The 19,610-nt window shown below is 39.4% G+C and overlaps 2 protein-coding genes across 6 annotated transcripts in view; one reads left to right on the forward strand and one right to left on the reverse strand.

Annotated features, from left to right (window-relative positions):
- The window catches only part of LIN54 (lin-54 DREAM MuvB core complex component), a 70,997-nt gene extending 51,548 nt beyond the window's left edge, over positions 1-19,449 (forward strand). For 4 of the 5 annotated variants that reach the window (XM_069092265.1, XM_069092281.1, XM_069092301.1 and 1 more), the window contains exons 8-13: positions 2,511-2,602; positions 4,226-4,297; positions 5,779-5,881; positions 7,058-7,195; positions 13,379-13,581; positions 16,440-19,449. In XM_069092265.1, coding sequence (XP_068948366.1) covers positions 2,511-2,602; positions 4,226-4,297; positions 5,779-5,881; positions 7,058-7,195; positions 13,379-13,581; positions 16,440-16,641 — 810 coding nt within the window. In that variant the 3' untranslated portion in view covers positions 16,642-19,449. The remainder of the gene's footprint in view (positions 1-2,510; positions 2,603-4,225; positions 4,298-5,778; positions 5,882-7,057; positions 7,196-13,378; positions 13,582-16,439) is intronic. The other variant, XM_069092290.1, reaches the window with a different exon arrangement.
- The window catches only part of COPS4 (COP9 signalosome subunit 4), a 314,835-nt gene that overhangs the window by 96,234 nt on the left and 198,991 nt on the right, over positions 1-19,610 (reverse strand). The gene's annotated exons all lie outside the window — the stretch shown is intronic.

Consider the following 19,610-nt stretch of genomic DNA (forward strand, 5'->3'; position numbering starts at 1 on the left):
TTCATTTCCCAATTGATAAATGGTCAAATGATATGAACAGGCAGTTTTCCTATGAAGAAATCAAGGCTATCTATAAGCAAATGAAAAAATGCTTTAAATCACTATTGATTAAAGGAGCCTGTGACCTCAGGCTGCAGGTTCCCCACCCCTGGCATTAGAGAAATGCACATTAACAGAGCACCACCCATGAATGGATCACAAGAGGTTAAAAATCATGTTTATCCAAAACAGCAAACACCACCCCCTCGATTTACTTTCTAAGCACATGGGGCAACAAAGGCAACATTCTTTAGCAATAGAAGTTGTTTATAAAGTCTTTTAGAGAAGGAAGGTGGGAGATGGTAACTATTGCCACATAGAACAGTATTAAACATTGTATAAAACAGTAGTGAAGTATCTAACAGTAAAATTCATTTGAAGAAAGCTTGTCAAAAGATTCATTTAAGCAAAGGCATCCTGAGGGCTTCCAGTATTGAAGGTGGAAGGGAAACAACAAACCCACAAAAGGTGTCAAGTGATTTGTAAGGATTTTTATAATAAACTTTAAAAAATCCACCTGGGATGGTGAAGACACCTCACTTAACACGCCAGCCCTTAATGTGCTTAGAGAAGAGGCAGACATGGCCTTGAAGAGAACAAGGATGGGAAAGTAGGTGTGCTTGACACCTCTGCACAGAGGAAGGGCCTCCATAAGAACCTCATGCCTCCCCCAGATAACCTGGTTACCTGAAATCTCATCATGTGCAGACTGACTCGGTGTTTGATACTCAGCAAGTTCCCAGTTGCCCCTCCTCTGATCGGATGTCTGGAGGGGAGAGCAGGGAAGTCCTCCACGAGCTTTCCTTTATGCAGGACTCTGAATGCTTAGAACTTGGCAGGGAACTCCATTTTCCATCAGCAGCTCAAAACATCCTGGTTCTGGTGGCCTAGCCTAGTCCTGGCACAGAGTAGGTGCTTAATGTTTCTTGAAATGAATTGTATTGAATTGGAGGCAACAAAGGTGTGAGGTCATTGAAGGACTGATTCTCTGAGATGCGTAAAGAAGAGAAAGATACTAAAGGTGAACAAGGAGACTAGCCTCTATACAGCTATCCGTTTCACATCATGACATTCCGCCTCAGTCATGGATGGGCATGAGAAAGTAAATGGGGATTTGGGGGGAGTTTTGTCGAAGCTGCTTAGAAACTCAAAAATACATAAAATGTGTGGATAGTATTGTATAATGTCAACATGTCTTACCTTGTAATACCATAATAAATCAGACTACTTCTCTGGTATGAAGGAAGGGCCAAAAATTTTAAGTGGATTTTCTGGATCGTGGGGGATGTCGCACCCTTAAACCTCTGTGATGGGGAAGGGATAATTGTGTCTGTTTTCCAATCTGTGTGAAATTTTAATTAATGTAATCTCTACATTCATCAAGTGTATTCCCTAGAAGAACACCTCTCTACTATCATACAGTTCACTGAGAAAAACAATACCAGATCCTGTTATATTATTTATTAATTGTAGAAAAACATCACGTTGGGACAGCGAAACTGCCTTCAAGGCTCTCAGACCAGTACACACTGACATCACAGCCCATGCGTGCATTACACTTACTTGAAATTGAAGATAAAATAACAGCAGTGTTAAACCCTCTGATCATTAATATCAGGTGAGGCATAAAGCAGAAAGATGTGCTCAGCAAAGGTGTCTGACCTATCCCGGGAGAGACCCTAGCATGGTATCCAGGTTGGAAAGAGATCCTCTACAGATGATGTTTTTCATTTCCTGGTTGACATCCATCACCATTTAGAAGAGTTTGACCCGTATCTACCCAGGAAAATCCTAAGTGGATAAAGAATGCCTCCTGTCCAGAAAATTGGATGGACAGCACCCAGAACTTGTGTTTGTACATTCCTTGGATGGACGGTGCCAACAAACTATCACTTGGGCCCAGGATATTGTAGAGTTTCTCTAATGACCCCAGGTTTCTCCCCAATACATTAGGACTTATTCTTTTATGATCATTATTTTTCTGGAGTTATTCTGTCACTGTAAGATGTGTAACACTAAAGTCTCCAGTGAAGTAATTAGTATCAAGCCAAGAGCATAGAAAGGCATATATATGTTGTCTGTGAGTAGGCTGGAGCATGTTATAAGTAGGCCTTCATACAGAAGCAGAAGAAAAGATCTGAGAAACATATGTGTGAAAAGGATGGGCTGGTCATTTGGTAGGAGAGAGGGATAACCAACAGACGGTGCTTTTGCCCGTTTGGTATTTTGTGATGCCAAAAGACATTGGGGCAGTTCTCCAGCTTATTGTGTGCCTGGAGACCCCCTGACAAACTGGTGGGAGTCCAGGGAAGGGCAAGAATTGCACTGAACAGGTTGCAGTCTGTATCACTGGAGAGAAATAGCATGGAGAGATATATCCCAGAGATCAGGAATCCACTCAACATTCTTCTTAATCCATTCATTGGCCATTCTTGTGAGTTTGACAAAACCTCCTTATTTTGTCTTGCTAGCTGCAGCAATCTTCATATGTGTCTATAGCCAGCAACACTAGTTTTACTGGGACGTCCAGTATACAGACCCAGGCAAGACTTCCATTCAACGGGTGAGTATCTGCAAAAGAATGACCTGTTTTTAGGTGAAATTTAGTATCTATTTAACATACCAACTGATACATCAAGATACTTCTTAATTGAGGCGGTCTACAAACATTTGACAAGCACTTACCATGTGGCAGGTACCATGCTAAGTGCTGGGGTTACAAAGAAAGGCAAAAAACGTGTGTGTGAGAAAGATCTAAAATGTCTGTGTCACATAACATGGGAGAACTCACAGTTCTGCACCATTGTTAGGTTAATGCAGGCCTGTACAAGTGACCCACCAAAGGATTGTGGGTGGCCCACAAAAAGTGTAGAGGAAGACATCCCAAAGGTTGTGCAGGCTTCAGTTACCGTGTCACTGATTACGTGAGGATTTGTCTAGGCTAACTCGGGTACTTCCTCTGCAGTCATTTTACTGTTTCCTACAAGAGATCGAAATTTTGTAAGTCAAAGTATCTGACTTCTCTAAATTCTTGTCATTTACATTTTTTTTTTTTACCTATCCCCCTATAATATACTTAACAGTTTCACGTGCCCTTTTCAGTTAGAAGGATTTCCCAATATGCTATCAAAAAAGAAAAGCACCTTTTTATGTGATCCAAATCCCCTTTGAATATTTTCTCTTTGGAGGAAAGTTTCCTTGATGCTAAATTTGATTTCTTTCCTTTGGCCAGCCTCTAAAACTCTTTTTCTTTGGATTCTTCATTTTCATACTGAGCTTTTCCCCATGTTAGTTAAGAACATCCAGAGACACTAAGTACCTCCTTTTTTCAAGGGCTGTCTTTAAAGTCCAGTAAAATTGAAAAATAGGACAACCCTATCTCTAACCTAAGAGTTAAGTTAAAAACTACTCATCACAAAATAGAAAATGTCACATCAGGATCTGTCCACATTTCTTTTTCTTTTTATAACTTTGAATATTTATTTATTTACTTTTAGTTTATAACATTCAGTTCCACAATCCCTTGTTTCATATTTTCTCTCCCTCCCCCCTTGGTAGCATGCAATCAAATACAGCTTCTGCAGATACTTTCACAATAAACATTAGTCAGGTTGTAAAGAAGGATTATAACTGATGGAGTTGTCCACATTTCTTGAAAGAGAATGCTGTTATGAGCTCTGGATTTTGCCTTTTCACTAATTATATACAGTTCAGTCAGTGCTATGTCCTAGGGACTTCTTAAAATCCTTAGGCCTTATTTTAATTCTGCAAAAAAAAAAAATCAGAAAACACTAATGTTTGGAGATTGTTTTGCCAGGGTTGCCTAGAGTCACAGATTGATAATAACATGATAAATCAAATGCTTTTCTTCATTGGATTGTCTTATTAGATTGGTTAAGTGATATACACACATAAAAATATACGTCAGTGATATTTGATATTTGTTGTTGTGGGCACTCTCGTTTGTTGGTGGTTTTTGAGAGTTGTTGAGGAAAGTTTATTTTCCGTTTGCCAAACTGGCCTGAATGAGCTTAGTTTTACTGTTCCTTGTGCAACAAATATGCATGTAGGCCTTCCCTTATCCCTTTACATCTTAGAAGGATACGTTAGAGTTCTTGCTTCCCAGTACTGCCTTTAGTAACTCTAGGCAATAAGTATAATAAACTGTTTACCATTTCTTGTTTAGGATAATCTCATCAGAGTCTGCAAATCGGCCCAGAAAGCCCTGCAACTGTACAAAGTCACTCTGTTTGAAATTGTAAGTGTGTGTATATATAAATTTGGGGATAGGGTTGAAGGGGTGAATTGGAAAGTCAGTGTTTTTCATTTGAAACAACCAGTAACATTTCCTAAAAAATAGCATTAACTTAAAATTCTTGCTTACAGATCTTCTCACAATGATTTTTAATGACATTGTCATATAAACTTATGCCTTCCCTCTTAAATGTGGTGATGGTATGGGTGGTTTCTGTAAGATGAAATTGTCAAGTGATTTTCACATTACTAAAATTTGTGATTGCAATAATATTAACAAATAACATTTATGTAGTGCTTTAAGATTTGCAAAGTGCTTTATATAATCTCATTCGGTTCTAACAACAAGCCTGTGAAGTGTTACCATCTTCTTTTTACAGATGAGAAACTGAGGCTGAGACAGTTCAGTGAGTTGCCCCTTTCCACGTAGCCAGCAAGTGGTAGTAGCAGGATTTATACCAGGTCTTTCTGACTCTTGGTTCAGAGCTCTGTTTCCTATTCTGTACTGCTTCCCAATTATTTGGCACTAACTAATTAAAGGAATTGCTTTCATTAGCATACAGGAAGAATCTATGTAGCAATCGTGTGTAGCTCAGTGCCCTAAATTTGATTGATTTTTCCCAAAATAATTTCTCAGCAGTTCCCTTTGATGGGTTAATCTGACTGCATACTGTATGCCTAGGACATCTTTCTTTTGTGCTTCTACCCCCTCTTAGTGAGACAGCCTTTCGCTACAGCAATACCTCTTAGAAACACATCAGTCCTGGAAAGGCTAGGAAGTACTTTTGCAAAACTTCATTGAGGTCACTGTGACCACTTGTAATAAAAATTTCCAGAAGCTGCAGAAAATGGTACCAAGCTCACTTGGAAGTCATTTCTTTGAGAAGCTGGCTTACAAGAGATCTCTCTTCTGCACTCTTCTTTTCTACCATTTTCTCAAGTGAGACGATGTGACAGGAGACTTCTCTTTCTCCTTCCTCTGACCAAGAGAAGAGATGAAAAGAGCCTGATTAAAGGGCCAAGGAGCTCCCTCCTTTGATCTGATAGTACCAGCAGCCAGAGGCTCCTTGCTCTAGGGAGCCCAGGGGCTTCTGGGAAGGTGACAGGTTCTATCTTGTGTTGAAGTTGGAAGGATTGAAGTCTGACTTGGTTCTGGCTTTTTATGGAAATTTGCCGATAATACACAAGCAGGTATTGAGCTCAGAGAGCACCATCAGACTTGCTTCTAGGCTAGGCTGACCAGATAGCCTTGTTGTGTGAGCACTTGGCAGAACTAAGTTACTAGACCAGAATTCCATCAGCCTTGAAGGTTTGCTAACTTTTGAGGTTGGAACATATGGTAAGTGCTTGACTAATGCTAATTCATCAACAATCAGCTATGAATATTTCTCATAAAATGGCTAGTGTATATCTGATTAAATGAATTCTAGTGTAATCAAGTTACAGTAAGTTCGTGGCTTATGTTTTATTGTTCCCACTTTCCAGATACTGTGATTGCTTTGCAAATGGCGAGTTCTGCAACAACTGCAATTGCAATAATTGTTTTAATAACTTGGAACATGAAAATGAAAGGCAAAAAGCAATAAAGGTGATTATTTCTTTATTTCGTTCACATTTTAAAACAGTTGATATCATTTTTTAATAATGGGAGCCCTTAACCTGCAATTGACAGAAACCATGCGTATATATCAGCAAAGAATAATTGGAGGTGTCTACATGTAAAATAACCACTCTAACTAAATCCTTAAGTTACACCTCAGTTTTGAGGTTCAGAATTTTGTTAGAAGATGAACTTCAGGTGATGTGAGGTGGGAGCTTTATTTTATGGTTTTTAAACCACAACTACTGCCGTATATTTTAAAATAAATCTTTATTGACAAATTCGTTTTTGCATTGCATGTCCTAGTGTGTCCCTTCCTTTTCCCCTCCCAAAGAACCACCCCTTATAACAAGGGTGGGGAACCTGCAGCCTCAAGGCCACGCGTGACCCTCGAGGTCCTCAAGTGTGGCCCTTTAACAGAATCCAAACTTCACAGAACAAATCTCCTTAATAAAAGAATTTGTTTGTAAAACTTGAAGCGGGTCAAGAGACTGCACCCAAGGACCTGCAGGGCCAGATGGAGCCTTGAGGTCACAGGTTCCCCTCCCCTACTTTATAATAAAGAATACAAAAGAAGAAAGAAATATTTCGTGAGTTAATTAATACATTGTCAAAGTCCAGCGTTACATTCTATGTTCCACGTGGTCCTCTCATCTCTGTCTACATCATCAAAGTAGAAGGGAATGCCTTTTCATATTTCTTCTTTGGGGCAAAACATGGTCAATATCATCTGATCAAAGTCATTTTGGGTTGTTTGATATTGTTCTTTCTTTGTTGTCAATACTGGGTTTATTGTTTTGCTGGTCCTGCTTACTTCTCTTTATCAGTTTGTATAAATCTTCCCAAGCCCCTCTTTATTCATCACATTCACTATTTCTTACGACATAATTAGTGTACCATTATATTCCTCTGTGTGTGTGTGTGTGTGTGTGTGTGTGTGGCAGTTCCCCGGTCCATAAGCACCTACTTTGTCCCTAATGCCCTTGGGATGTGTGCCTTTCAGTGGAATCTCTTGCGACAAAATGTGTGGACCTTTTAGTCACTTTCCTGGAACATTTTCCCTATTGCTTCCCAGAGTGGTTGGACTAATAATCCCCAGCTCCATAAACAAATGAGCGCAGTGTGATTCCCAGTTTGTTAATGCTTGTTGTTCTCTTTTGATAGGCATGCCTTGACAGAAATCCTGAAGCATTTAAACCCAAGATAGGGAAAGGAAAGGAGGGAGAGTCTGATCGCCGTCACAGCAAAGGCTGTAACTGTAAACGGTCAGGATGTCTTAAAAATTACTGTGAATGCTACGAGGTAAGCACACCATCCTTTTCTGTAGATTGTTTTAAAGTAAGCATGGTTTTTAAAATCTGCTTATATGTTGTAGGAAAAATTTTAGCTGACATTTAATCTTTTTATTTTGGACAGTAGAGTATATTTTGGTCTCTTAAGCAACTAATTAACATCTGTGTCTATAATATAATTAATATTCCAAATACTTTGAACACTATATCTAAAGTTTGCTCAGCACTGCTTGGGCTTGGAATAGTGACATTTCATACTTAATTCATTTGCAGTTTGTTAGCAAGACCGTAAGATAAGACCAGGCCTTGAGTTTGGAGAGTTGGGGTTTTATAATGGCATATTGTTATTAGCTGATGGCCTTTGTGGCACTCATGAATTTGTATTCTGGATTCTGAATTAACTGATGCTTTTGCAAATTAGAGGAAGGGAACTTTCAAAGAGCTAGCCTGTGCTCACTGTCATGTCATCTTTCTCCGTAGTTCCCAACTTGTGGCCAGAGTTGTTTCAGGTGGCCCAGGAATTCCCTTGTAGTTCTGTAAATGAGCAAATGGGGATTCCATAGACTGAAGTCCACAGTTATATGTGAAACTGTTGATGTAAATATATATACACATGTGTGTGTGTCACTGTGATGACTACAAGTGACGCAGCATCGTGATAGAGTGGAGAGAGCTGGGAGTCCTGAGGACCTCGATGCGAATCCTGCCTTTGCACTCTTCTACTTAACCTCTGTGGGACAGTTTCCTCATCTGTAGAATGGGGGTGATAACTGCATCTCCCTCACGGAGTTGTTAAAGCATCTGCTATTATTGTTGTTAGCTGAATGCTCTCTTCTTTTTTATTGGGGTTCAGCTAGAAACAGGCCGGTGAAAAGTGTTCTTTGGATTACTGCACATATGGGGGAAATAAGTGGTTTTTGTAGGTGAGTGAGCATGGAGAATCAGAACGGTATTGTGCAGCTTCTCTGAAAGCATCTTGAGCATAACTCCCGAAGCCAATGGGAAGCAGCAAATGCCGGCCCTTGCCTGCTTCCACGCACTGTTACTTCTCCTCTTGATGTCTCTTGGGAAGAGTTTTCATCTACATAGTGGGGAGATTGGGACGATTTCATGTGGCCACATCTTTTTGAGAATGTTCTTCCACGTGGGATCAGGGCTCTGCTGGTGGCTGTGGGCCCCATCTCTGCTGACAATGATGCTCTCCCTCCAAGACAGTTTGTTTTTGGAATTCTGGAGGATATTCTGGACTTCATAGCGGTCATGCAGAGCGTTGTCTGTCTGGCTCATAATTCTGGCCACTTCATCCTCTCTTCCCAGGCATCCAGTAGATAACTAAGATTTTATAACCTGTAGGTTACATGACTTCTACCACCTTGTTGCCTAATTGGCATCATTTGCTAAGTCCCTTGTCCTTAAGAATATCCCTAAAGAACAGCCGTTCTGTCATTTTAATGACTATCATAAAATCCATTTTCATAAACAAATCTGCATCAAGCAGCCATTTCTTTGTTAACATATGGTTGCCTGAGTTGGTAGGGATGTCACCTTCTCATACGCTCTAATTGTGCTCCTAGATCTTAATATTTCATAGGTTGTATCTATGACAAATTCTTTTTGGTATCATTTGACAAGTCCAGTGGCACATACCTGTTTCAGCCTTTTTTATTGGCTCTGTTTGATACAAAAGCATTTCTTTGAAGTTTTTTTTTACCATTGTTAACCTTTTTGAACATGTTAATAAAAATATTGACAGATCCATTTAAAAAGCATTGAGGAATTCATAGCTCCTTCATCATTTTCTCAAGCACTACATACACTATCATCAGATCCACAAATCTTTTTTTAAGTTTACATAGCCCTCCAATGATCTCTTTGTAGAATAAATCACATTCTTTTGGTTAACTACTTCTCCCCATGATAAATTCTTTAGACATTTAAGGGAACAAAAATTCAACAATCTAAGCCATTCTAAAAGGGGGATAGGGGAAAGGAGGTGAACAGACAGATCTCCTGCATAAAAAGGTTGGCAGCCACTTCACTGTTGAGCTATTAGAATAGGAACAATGATAACTGATGTTGTCCATTTCCCCCCCAAAAAAGTCTCAGTCTTCACTCAGTCTGTCACCTTTTTATGAGGATGCGGGTTTCACCATGAGGCCTCCATAATTGTAGCTGGACATTGTGTTGATCACAGTTCCTAAGTCTTTCGGAGCTGTTTGTCTTCTGGTTCTGCTCACTTCACTGTGTATCACTTCTGAAACTATCCCCTTCATTTCTAATACCACCAGAGTATTCCATCAAATTTATACGTTTTCAATACAGCCATTCCCCAGTTGGTGGGCATCTCCTCAGTTTCTAGTTCTTTGCCACACAAAAGGAGCTGCTATAAATCTTTTTGTACATTCTTAGATCTTGTTTTGGACTAAACCTTTCCTTACTCTTCCTTCTGATTCTCCACACCCCCACCCCCTTTTTCTCTTTTCTCTTGTTTCCAGTTAAGTGAAATGAATGTCTATATCCAACAGCATGATACACTTTTCCTTCAGTTGTCCAGTTCAGAGAAGAGTGAAGTTCAAGTGTCACTTGCACCCTCCATCCCTTCCTCTTTGTTTGCATAGACTTCAGCTTGTGTACTTCAGTTATGTGAGATGATTTTCCCCATATTTCCTCTTCCATTTTCTCTTTTCACATCATCAAAACAGGGGTGGCACTAGCCCTGGAGTCAGGAGGACCTGAGTTCAAATGCGGCCTCAGACACTTAACACTTACTAGCCACATGACCTTGGGCAAGTCACTTAACCCCAATTGCACTGCCTTCCCCCCTCCAAAAAGAAAAAAAAAAGAATTGTCAACACATAACAGAACCACTCCTAGATCATCTCTCAATTAGACTCTCTCTATGACCCTTTATAGGATTCTGAAGGGCCTATGTTTCAGCTGCCTATATTAGAATATTATCAGGGTATCCTTGTTTAGTCCTTTATGATTGTTCATCCATGTTTACCTTTTTATGTTCTCTTGAAAGCTATGTTTGCTCTTCAGAGTTTTCCTGCTGCTCTGGTCTTTTTATCAAGATTGCTTGGTAGAGGGGCAGCCAGGTAGCACAGCGGGTAAGAGCACCGGCCCCAGAGTTGGGATGACTTGGGGATCAAATCTGGGCTCAGATACTTAGCACAACACCCAGAAATAACTGGCCGTGTAACCTTGAGCAAGTTACTTAACCCCAATTGCTTAGGGGCGGCCAGGTGGCTCAGCGAGTAAGAGCACCGGCTCCAGTGTCGGGATGACCTGGATCAAATCCAGGCTCAGATACTTAGTACCACACCCAGAAATAACTGGCCGTGTAACCTTGAGCAAGTTACTTAACCCCGATTGCTTTAAAAAAAAAAAAAGAATGCTTGGTAGACCCTTGTATTCTTATTGTTATTATTATTATTATTTTGCTTTTTGGAGGGCAGTTAGGATTAAGTGACTTGCCCAAGGTCACACAGCTAGTTTTTGTGTTAAGTGTCTGAGGCCAGATTTGAACTCAGTCCTCCTGACTCCAGGGCCAGTGCTGTATTCATTACACCACCTAGCCGCCCCTTGACCCTTGTATTATTAAAGTCCATTTTTCCCTCTGTAGGATTATACTGAGTTTTGCTGCTTAACTTATTCTTGTTTATAAGCCTACATCCCTTGCCTCTAGAACATGGTGTTCTTGTGCTCTCCTCTCCTTTATAGGGGTGGCTGCTAAGTCCTGTGTTGTGATCCTCGCTGTGCTTCCTCTGTACTTGATTTCTTTCCTTCCAACTACGTATTGCATTCTTTCCCTTTGACCTCGAAGCTGTAGATTTTGGCTGTTGGAAGGTCCTGGAAGTTTTCATTTGTGGGTTTCTTGCAGGAGGTGAAGAGCAGGTTCTTTGGATTTCCATTTTGCCCTCTGCTTCTAGGAGATCAGAGCAGTTTTCTTTTATGATGTCTAGCCCCCATTTTTTTGTTTTGCTTTGTTTTTTTGGTTTGGCTTTCAGGTAGCCCAGTGATTCTCAAATGATCTCTTCATGATTTGTCTCGAAATGATTTTATTTTTACTACGAGATACTTTATATTTTCTTTTATTTTTTTCAGTATTTTGACTTTGTTTTAACATTTCTTATTGTCTTGTGAAGTCATTACCTTTTTTTTTTTTGTCCATTCTGATTTTTAAGGAGTTATTTTCTTCAAGGTTTTCAGGGACTTTGTGGCCTGGACAAAGTTGTTTTTGTTTTTTGGGTGTTTTTTTTTTTTGCCTTTTGGAGAGCAATTGGGGTTAAGTAACTTGCCCAAGGTTACACGGCTGTTTTTTTTGTGTGGGTGTTAAGTGTCTGAGGCCGGAACCGAACTCAGGTCCTCCCGACTCCAGGGCCAGCACTTTACAAACTGCGCCACCTAGCCGCCCCGTGGGCAAAGTTTTGTACCTCTTATGCTAAGTTGTCAATTTTATTTCTAGGTATTTCTTTCTCAGGTCTTACCTATTTTACAGTTTTTTTTTTTCTAACACTCTCATTATATTGATAAAGTCATTTTAAGCTTCTTTTTTTAAGCTCATGCTTCATACTCTTTCAAGAATTCTAGTTGTATCTGTACCCAAGCTGAGTTTCTCTTTGAGGCTTTGCTTATAGATGTTTTGGAGTCATTCTCTTCTGAGAGTGTATCTTGAGCATTCCTGTCAGCCTAATAGCTTTTAGTGGTGGAATTCTATTTTTGTTTGTTTTTCCAGCCTAATTCCTAAAGTCAGACTTTATTTAAAGGCTGGGCTGTGCCCAATTCTGGAAGTCATGTCTGGGCTGGTCCTGCTGCTGCTTTGTTCGGGTGTTGAGTGTTGCATTATTCCAGGGTCTCAGGGACAGCTCAGGTTGGGGGGCCTGCAGACTTTGTTTCCTCAGAGTGGTCTGCTCCAGGGCCAGATTTTATTGCTGTCCTCTGATCTGAACTCTGTGTATTCCTGGGTTTGGGTCTGAGCCACACTTCTGTGGGCTTGCCGTGTTTGGAGTTCCAGCAGACTCTTGGATCCAGCCATTAACAGTACACTGGAAGACTGCTTGGTTCAGAGGGACAGAACTTTGGTTTGAAGTTCCTGCCCTCGATATTCCACTGCAGGCTTCAGCCTAGGCTGGGGGCTAGAGCTGAGACCTCCATGGCTCCTACAGTCAGAACCACGCAGGGGCTGCTTGCTGCTAAACTTGGTCCTTTCTCCAGAGACAGTCCATGACCCACAACTCCTTCTCCCCTGAAATGTGCCCCTTAGATGTAGGTCCCCTCCGTACTCAGCCCTATGTCTGTGATGTGAAATTGGATTGTGAATAGCACAGTTCTTAGTTACTCCCACTTCCTTAACCCCTCACAGGTTTGGGCTGCTTCTTGCTGGACTTGGGACCTTTTTGTCCTGGCACACAGCCCCTCCCTTCTCAGTACTGCTGATTCCTGGCTAGGCCCTATCCCCGGTGTCTCCCTAGGCCAGCCTGGGCTGTCCCAGTCAGGACTCGGTCTGAAGCACTTTCTAGATCTGTCTTGTTGATCCTCTTACTTTTGGCACCTCAGTTGCCTCTTGTCCTTCTTCCCATTGAAAACAAGACCCTCTGTGACATATACATGTGAACAGTCAGGAAATTCCACGGTGGCCGTGTCCAAAATTGTGTCTCTTTCTGAAGTTTTGTGCCAGTCCTCTCCCTTTGAGGAGGTGAATCATACGCTTTCCCTTCCTGTTAGGAGGTGGGTGACATTCTCCATCATCATTCCCCTGGAGCCAGAGCGCCTTAAAACAATCCGGATCACCACCTTGGATTCTGGTTCTCTTCCTTTTTCCTTTCACTCCCCCTTTGGGGGATCAGAAAGTTTATTTTGCTTTCACCTGTTCCCTTCCTTGTCTTCTCTATGTCCCCTCCCCACCTCGATTCCCTGGTGAATTTGGTCTGGATACCCTCTGGGCCTTGCTGAGGATTCCCCAGCTAGTAAATGTCTGAGGTGGTGACTCAGGGAACGTTTCTTGTTGTCTGGGCAGCTCCCCGAACCAAAGGTATCCTGAGTGGGTTCAAGTTGGGAAGTATCTGTATAAGCAGATTGAAATAAATATCTGATTATTTATTTAGCCATTTCCATAGTGGAATCTAACACAATCCTATTTTTAAATTTTTATTTCTGTAAAATTAATACTCCTTAACTTTTGGTCTTTTAGGCAAAAATAATGTGTTCCTCAATATGCAAATGTATTGGATGTAAGAATTTTGAAGAAAGCCCTGAACGAAAGACCCTGATGCACTTGGCAGACGCAGCTGAAGTAAGAGTCCAGCAGCAGACAGCTGCAAAGACCAAGCTGTCCTCTCAGATCTCGGACCTGCTCACTAGACCAGCACCTGCCTTAGCCAGTGGAGGGGGGAAGTAAGTCCAGTGTGTCTTCTTTGCAGCTGACTTGAGATTAGTCGTGGCCCAGTGAGGAGGGCAGGAAAGAAGCGCGTGTAAGGGGCGGGCACACGCTGAGCACTGCACCAGCCCCGGGAGGCAGACACTTTTCTTAGCCCAGTTTACAGCTGAGGACAGGGAAGCAGAGGCACCCAGTAGGGGTTGGATCCGTGTTTCCTGACTGTTTCCATTCTGAACATCTGTCTAGTGCAGCACCTGGCACACAGCAGACTCTCATGAGTGAGCATTGACTGACTGGTCATTCCATTCCTATTCATTATTATGGCTGTTAGTTGGCATTTCCCTCTTATAATACCCGCCTTTAATTTTTGTCTCTTAGCTTCCCACCTGCATTACAGAGATAATAAGCATTAGTCTTGGCCCTGAACCTCTCTTCCTCCCTCCTCCCTTGGGGCCAGGGGTGGGCTTTGTGAAAGGTACAGAGGACTTTGGGCTGTGGCATCCCAGTGGCAGCTGATGGCAATGTCTGATCTCAGAGCCACGAGCAACTGGGTGCATTCTCATCATGCTTAAGGGGAACTTCCCCTTAAGCACACCAGGATAGCAGAAAAGGTTTACCCCATGATGCTGTTTTCCCCTGGACTTTGTATGTATGTGCTTGAGGGAGTATCACTGACTTTGGGGGGCAGTGTATGACGGACATTTTGTACTAGCTGTTCTGACTGTTACATCATAGCTACTTAAGGTTGACTACAATGATTCTCCACTGATAATCCTGGCAAGGTATAGGAGGTTGGGGGTAGAGCAGACTTTCTAAACCTTTCTGGTGTCATAGACCCCTTTGTCCATATGGACCCCTTCTTAGAATCATGTTTTTAAATATATATAAGAAAACACAAAGGATTACCAAGGAAACCAGTTATTTTGAAGAAAAGAAAAAGTAATTTTTTTCCCCATCCAAGTTCATGGACTCTTAAGAACCCTTCAAGAATCATCCTTGACCCTGAGGCACACATGAACTCTGAGGGGGAAGACATGTGGCCAGCTAGGTTCTGGATGCTCAGAGCTTACATGGCCCGTGCCTTACTGTTGTCAGTAGGGGATGTGATTAGTTTTTCTCCTGCTTTTGTAAATTTGTTTATGAATATTTTGTGCCCTAGCATATGGCCAGTTTTTTAAACGGTATCAATTATCAGTATATATTTCATTTTATTTTCCTAACTTTTCTATAATTCTATTTGGGTCATTAACTTGTTTCTTGTTAGTGTTTTTCATTTTATTTGTCTAGATCTGACAATCTGCAATGCCTGTTTCTGTTAAAAGCATTAAAAAAAAAAGCAGGAATGAATATGCCTTGCCATTCATACAGCCACAAGTCCAGTTCTGACTTCTTACTTTGAGTATTGAAAAAGTCTCCCAGCCTCAAGTCTGTCCCCACTCTAGTCATTGTACTTTGTTTGAAAGCATAGATCTGACTGTGTCACACATACTGCCTACCCACCTACCCACCCACCCACCCAGTGTGCTCCAATGTCTTCCTATCTACCTCAAGTATAAACTTCTCTGCTTGACATTCAAAGCTTTTAATAACCTGGAAACAAGGTTAACAAAGAGGAAACAAAGAAACAAGCAGGTTGTTGTATTGATAGTGTTCTGTTTTTAACAAAACATTTCATTGCCCACAGTTATATGATGAAACTTCTATATTATAAGTACTTCCTAATTTAAAATGATTTAGAAAGATAGTTAATTTTAAGACATTTAGGACTAAGTGCATTAAACTTCATTTGCAGGTTGTTACCCTTTTCCCGTCGCTAACCTTCATTGCATCTCTCCCACTGCCCAGTGAAGCCTTTTGGCTTTGAAGGATGAATCGGGGTCTCTGTTGCTTTTCAGCAGACAGCCCATATTTAAGCATTGGGGTTATGTATTGCTTCTCAGCCCGTCTGCAAACACTAACTCTTGCTGTGTGCCAAACACTGTACAAAGCAGCAGCTAATCTATACTTAGCCTCAAGAAGGTCTTAGGAACAGATCAGCACGGGCCTGATGTGATAGAATATTCTTGACTAAAATTAAAGGCCAGTGTTTGAGAAAGCCTGGATTTGTGGTGGAGCTCTGTTTGCAAAGCAGCTTTCATTTTTTTCCCCAGAGTTCTGGGTTGAACCTTGTAATGCATAAAGAAAAGACATTGCGGGGCGGCCAGGTAGCACAGCGAGTAAGAGCACTGGCCCCAGTGTCGGGATGACCTGGGGATTGAATCCGGGCTCAGATACTTAGCACCCACCCAGAAACACCTGGCTGTGTAACCTTGAGCAAGTTATTTAACCCCAATTGCTTTAAGAAAAAGAAAAGACACTGAAATATGTAAAACTCTTCCTATTTTCAAATAGTTTGTCAAGAAAATAGTTCTTATACTCTTAAATGTTTTCTTGATTTTAAAATTTAAAGGACTTTTTCAGTGTGAGAATTTTTCAGAATGTAAAAGTGTTATAGTAAAAAAACTCTATTATCTTTAATTCATTCAACAGATATTTGTTTTAAATACCTACTGTCTCTCTCCATCAGCCTTTCCTCCAAACCTGGTGATTCTTCAAGACAGAACCTTTCATTGATTTCTCATTTATGGCCTGTACGCGGTGCCGAGAATAGCAATTAAAGAATCAATTGATATGCACAAATCACCAGTTTTCATCTGTGAAATATCAGGTTCAGATGCTGAACATAATCTGATCTTTGGTTCATAAGTTTCTTCAGAAGCATTTGTTTATTGTCCTGATAAAGTGCAGTATTATTCATTAAAAGAAAATTTCGGTCAAGTGTTAGACCAAGTACGTCGTGTGTCATTACTGATTGATTTGTTTGCTGCCCTTTCAGATTACCATTTACCTTTGTGACCAAGGAAGTAGCAGAGGCAACGTGTAACTGCCTTCTTGCCCAGGCAGAGCAAGCAGACAAGAAGGGCAAGTCAAAAGCAGCCGCCGAGCGGATGATCTTGGAGGAGTTCGGACGGTGCTTAATGAGAGTCATCAACTCTGCGGGAAAGGCCAAGAGCGACCCTTGTGCCATGAATTGCTAAGTCTTGCACAAAAACTGAGAAATGAACAGTGAGGAACACTTGCGACACTCAAAAGAGCGAGAGAAGAGAGTGACTGCATTGGGAATTCAGTGCTTGTTTTCAAAAGAGCTAGGATTCGTAATACTGAAAAAGAAGACATTTTTAATGAGGAATTAGTTCTTTTAAATTAGGTAAATCTACTTAGAACTCTCTGAATTTGAATTTTTCTTGTGTTGTTTTGCTTTTGAATTTATTGGCTTAAGTTCCTTAGAATTAGATTCTCTGTCATTCTGATTCTTTTACCTGGAGAGCATTTATAAATTATCTGTTATTTATGGTGGAAAGCCTTGCATTACTTTATTGAAATGGAAGCTGAAGAAATATTGGTGAGAAACACTTACTAGGTCAAAGGCTTGATCTTAGAAAATACATGTGAACTCATTCTAGAGAAAAATAAGAAACAGTTTGTTACAAAAATGTCAGCACTCCCTTTTAAAAATTAACTCTGTGGGATGGAAAGCGGAGTAATGCTCTGTTGCCATATTTTAAGTGTGAAAAGGATAGTAATCCACAGGCACAGCTTTTTAAATGAATATTATTTTGTTTTTAAAAAGATCTTATAATGTATTAATAAAAATTGTAAGCTAAATATCCGAGGACGGGTAATATATTTCTGTATAATGGGACTGATTAACAAGTGCTCTGGGATTTCTCTGGTGTCTTTTTCGAAGTGTTGGTATAGATGTAGAACAGGAATAAATGGTCAGAAAGTTTCCTAGATATTAAAGTGGAAATACTAGACATGATTAAAAGTAAACATCTGTTAATGTCACCAAGTAATCATATTTACATGTATTGATCAAGTATGTCATTTGTTGAGGGTTCAACAGATCTAGATATCAAAGCCATGAGAGCTGATTGTTTGTTTTTTCTCTGTGGAAAGAGAACTTTTTGAACACTGATCTGTGAATCTGATTTGATTTACAGAAGTGTGCCTCCTAACAAAGCTATCACAATATTTGCTTCTTTTAAAAGACAAATTTGATATGATGTGTTTTTATTGAAGATGTTACAGTGCATCGGTAAAGAATCAGGATTATCCAAACCAAATCTGTCATTAGGAGATGGTAGTGTGATGTGTGAAGGTCTGATTTTTTTCATAGAATTACTAAAAACATGAAAATAATTTTCTGTAATTCAGAAACCTTTTTTATTTAGGAATATGATTCAGTAGAACTCTAGATTTTATGAAAAAGAAATAACCATGTTGGAATTCAGCCATTTTTTTAGCTAGCTTACCTTCTTGGTAATTATTACATGTACATGATTGTCATATTTCCCACAATGGAATTTGTAGCATGTGTGAAGTGCATACATATGTGTGAGCATGTCCACTCAACAGGTAGAAGATAGGCATTTAATAATCCTTAAGGGGAAAATCCGTTATTCATTAAAGTCTCTTCTTTTTCTTATTTGGAATTTCAAAGTAACAGTGCAGTAACTTTAAATGTAGATAGTACAGCTATTCATAGCACATTGAACTAGTATGTTCCATTAAAATTTGTATAAATGTAAATTAGTGTAAGTGGATAAAATAATACCTAATCAAGTTATTTTTTAAAAGATGACAGTAATTTTTTGTCTACAACTAAACTTCTGTGTTCATTTTGTACATATTCTATGTTTAATTCTAATTGCACCTTTGTGATGTGTATTTATATATACTGTATGCAGAAAATGTTTGTGAAATTTGGTTTATAATTGTAGATTATGTATGATGGCACTGTTGAGAATGTTTTTCTTCTAAAGAGTTGAAGGTGCAATCAATTGCTTTTAGTTTCTCTGGTTTTTCAACAAGCTATCAAAAGTATTAAGATTTTTTTCCTCCCCATATAGTACTCCCTAAATGTTTTCCTTTTGTATTTAGCCATTTGCATCCAATCATTCAACAAGATTAATAATCACATTCATTCAATTATTTTAAAAAGAATATTTGGGGTGGGCTGGGTATATCATTTTCTAGTTCTATTTACATCCAAAAGTAGAAAAAAAATAAATTTATATTTACTAGAGCTATTCAGAAAATACACTTTTCTATATTGTAAAAACAAAGCAGCAAGATAAATCATAAGGAAAAATAAACATTTATACTATTCTGTAAAAAAATTTTGATTTTGCATTTTTCTTTAGTTTCTTTAAAAATACTATATTTTTATTATATCTGGCAATTTAATAGGTAAGACAGCTTTAAAATATGTAGTTGACATTCATTAAAAGTAAAATTAGCTTTTGCTTTTTAAAGGAGCCCACAAGTCAAAATTTGTCACTTTGCTTCATTCCTTAAATCAGATTGATTGTGAAAACGATGGTCATTGTCTTTCGTTTTTTTTTTTCCAACAAAAGTTCATGATTTTAGTGTTTTCTAAATTGTGATAGCATTATAATAAGTACCTTTTCTTGGTGCCCTTTTTTCTCATGAGCTTCAGTACCTTACCAATATCTTTATGATGAAAAAGTTAAAAGAATTTATTTACATTTTTACCTTTAACATACCAGAGGCTACAAAAGACAAATCACTGCTAAAGCTTGCATTCTTAGAATTATTTCATATTCACTAAATATAGAGTTTCCTAATAAATTTTATCATTATGTTTCCTGAACCTTTTCTTCCAGTTTCCTTAATTAAGGGAGCAATCTGCAATTTTGGTTGGGATGATAGACAATGGTTCAGATGATTTTGAGGTTTATATAATGAACATATGGGGTATTTTTTTTAAGTACCTAAATTTTCCCCTGAATGATGTATTTTATTAAAAGACTTAAAAACCTTTTAGAGTTTCATTGCATAATACTATTAAATTAATTTGTTAGTAACACCATTCTATAAATCTTGATCTGGAGCTGAAACATTAAGTACGTCATAATGACTCAATGAAACATAGCTTGGCATGTTGGATTTTTTATCTTTTTCCTTGTAACAAATATGCACA

This window comes from Petaurus breviceps, unplaced genomic scaffold, assembly GCF_028583685.1.
Source record: "Petaurus breviceps papuanus isolate PSGF00001 unplaced genomic scaffold, PetGlider_PUasm1.0 126, whole genome shotgun sequence".
In the NCBI taxonomy this organism is placed as follows: Eukaryota; Metazoa; Chordata; class Mammalia; order Diprotodontia; family Petauridae; genus Petaurus; species Petaurus breviceps.